The 3,050-nt window shown below is 37.4% G+C and overlaps 1 protein-coding gene across 1 annotated transcript; it reads right to left on the bottom strand.

The window, feature by feature from the left end:
• Positions 1 to 3: 3 nt before the first annotated feature.
• LOC118756889 (UDP-glycosyltransferase UGT5-like) lies at positions 4 to 1,543 on the bottom strand (the record flags this gene model as incomplete). Its single annotated transcript, XM_036491625.1, has 5 exons — positions 1,481 to 1,543; positions 1,315 to 1,411; positions 781 to 1,239; positions 241 to 719; positions 4 to 161 (listed from the first exon to the last, which is right to left on the bottom strand). Coding segments are annotated over exons 1-5 (1,241 nt in total), but the record flags the coding sequence as incomplete, so codon positions are not given.
• Positions 1,544 to 3,050: the final 1,507 nt, after the last annotated feature.

The raw sequence follows: 3,050 nt of genomic DNA, 5'->3' as shown, positions 1-3,050 counted from the left end.
GGACGATCGCGGAAAATGCGCGAGAACCGTTTGGCAGTATCCCGATATGTTGGGTTGAAGAGCAATTGCTCCAGACCACGCTTCAAAGTTTCACGTTTAAGTGTATGGAATTCCAAGTTAATGGCAAATCCATTAACAGCTGCCTTCCTCAGATTTAGGTGCTGTCAAAGGGAAGAAATCCAAATGGTTTTGCAAATAATTTGAGTTTTGTTTTGATTTGGCAAATATGTATGAATATACCTGGTCAGTAAAGAAAGGCATACCTAGTATTGGCACGCCATGATAAACCGCTTCTTGTGTGCCAAAGAGTCCGCCATGTGCAATGAAAACACGCACATTAGGATGCGCCAAGATATCATTTTGCGGCAACCACTTTTTAATCATTACATTGGCTGGCAAATTCGCTATACTTTCATTTTCAAATTTCCACAAGACGCGTTGCTTCAATTGGCGGAAAACATCGAGGAATAACTCTAACTTTTCTAGCGGCATGTCCTTGCTCGAAACCTGAGTGCCCAAACTGAAGTAAATAGCGCCATGCTCTGCATTATCCAAGAAATTCTGTAAATCAGAGGGTAGTGGCTTTGGCGGATAAATATGCATGCCACCGACACAGATCATGTTGTCCATTTTAGGTTCCGCCGACGCTAAGGGCGTATAGTTATTGATCAATATGGCCGAGAGATTCCTGCTCATCGCCGAAGCACTTGGAAATTGTACTTAAAAATATTACAAGAAAAATTAGTTATTTTATTTTCCTTTACTCTGTAAACTTCTTACTTGGCAAATGTCCAAAATATTTCTTTACAAGCTCATCCATTTTTGGAAAGTAACTAAATTCTCGCTCTATGTCCAGACGAAGTGAATAGTAGGTGTTGGTTAATCTCTCCCAAAAGCTCATGCGTTCGGCTAGTGGCAGGGAGCCCATTGGTACATATGACCAAGGCGTAATTAAGCCGAACATTTGGCTCATGAAGTTCTGTTGGGCATATGTTGCAGTGCTCACCACAGGCACTTTGTAGATATGGGCCAAGGCAAGAAAGGCTTCTTGATAGAATTGTTCCACTAGCAGCAAATCATAGACATCTTCCGTTTGTTTGGCATTAATAATTGCCTGCACTTTTGGTAGTTTAAGCGCATGGTCTGTGGTGGCCTCGCCCAGAATTTCAACCATTTTTTGAAACAGGGCCACATTGTTTTTCATTTCGTAGAGAGAAGCTGAACCGAGGTGTTCCTTAACTGTAACGGTAGTGTACAAATATGTTAAAACTCGTTAATGTGTAATTGAGTAGCTATGTGTAATTTGACACTCACCCTTCGTGTAAAAACTGTACTCCGGCTCAATGAGTATCTCAATGTATTTGCTGCCTAGTTTGAGTGACTCAAATGTGTGCGCTGTAATCATGGTGACCTACAGTTGGTTAACAAAATAAGCTGTTCAAAAGCATAATGTAAAATTTTAGCGTAATTATTTCCTTACCTGATGTCCGTGCTTCACCAACTCACTAATCAAAACCCGATGCATCATAAAGTGACTTTTGGCTGGGAAGGCGTAGACTGCTAGTATCCTGGCGCCATCCGCATTTGGTGCTTGAGCGACTAGTACGGCGAGTGCCAACAGGCTGCCGAATATTGCCGAACGCTGTACAAAATAAATTGGTGAATTAGTATTTAAATAACAGCAGTATATAATTAGTGTATGTATAATAAAATATGTAGTGCATATTTTAAATTTCACATAAGAAATTGCACAGTAGTCGGTGTTGACAGTTTGGGTATGTCTCACTAGATTTTGGGGTTATTCTGGGCTATTAGGGAGAAAATTAGGTACAAAATCAGGCCGTGAGAGTTGAAGTGGCCCAACTAGGGTTGCCAACATTTTCTTAGAAATTGATAGTACTTTTTCAAAAATATCTGAAAAAATATAGTACACTTCAAATATATATAGTATTTTTTTAAAGAAAATCAATCATAATAGAAAACACTCTTACTGTGAATGCTGAAGTTGCAGGAATAGAGAGCATAAGCGAAATAATTTTAAGTAAATTTGGTAAATCTTTCCAAGTATTTTTATAAATGTTATAATAATAGATTTGCGCCTAAAAATATGTTAGTGTTTGGCCGAGCTTCTCCACGTAGTATAAGGATTAGAAAATTCAGCACAGCTCCGCCGAACGAAACCAAGCACAGCATAAGTTTTCGAAATAATGAAATTAACATGATTATTAAAAGTAAAGTTTTAGTCGAATATAACCCCAAGGTCCTTAATCTCATTAACAACGCATAAAACACAGTTAGATATTCTCTATGAACTTTCAAATTGGGAGCGCGATTTCGAATAACTAACATGAAAAATTTTTTTTTTTTATATTTAAGCAAAGATGCGATCTAAGACACCGATTTCAAATCGTACGATTTGCAGCACGTGCCCGATATTTAGGGTATTTTTTTTCGGTGGGAGAAATGAAATTACTTTATGGTGAAGTTGCTCAAGTAGCACACTGGTGCATAAATTGGTGTAGATTTACGAATTTCGGTATAAATCTGATTAATTGCACCAAAATTCACAAATTTACACCAAGTTATACACCAGTGTGCTACTTGAGTGTATGGACCATCTGGCAACACTGACAGTAGTTCAGTAACAGTCGGGATCTAATTAAAAACAAACCGACTACGTAATCCTTTTTTCTGATCCCTTTTATTTAAATCTTTTGTTTTTGTATAGGCGTCATTAATCTAATGTTCGCAAGTGCAAGTAAAAACTTAATTTTTTTTCTACGATTTGCAAAATAGTTGAACTTTAGTTAGTTAATATTTGAGCATTGTTTCGTCACTTAGCAGGTTCCTAATATCGCAGATAAATTCAATGCCAGCTAAAAGATATATGGATGTCATTACCTATCGCATTTTTTGTTAACATCTTTGAATGAGGGTCAAAACAACCAATAATGGGTATAGGTAAAGGGTACAGGTTTAGATGAAAAAAGGTCCTGCTTAATTTTACTCCAAATCTCTGAAAACGTTAATTCATATACCCACTTCCATTT

The sequence above is a fragment of the Rhagoletis pomonella genome, unplaced genomic scaffold, assembly GCF_013731165.1.
Source record: "Rhagoletis pomonella isolate Grant_MI unplaced genomic scaffold, Rhpom_1.0 Rhpom_scaffold_12754, whole genome shotgun sequence".
Lineage (NCBI taxonomy): Eukaryota > Metazoa > Arthropoda > Insecta > Diptera > Tephritidae > Rhagoletis > Rhagoletis pomonella.
This window is presented reverse-complemented; position numbering and strand designations above follow the sequence as displayed.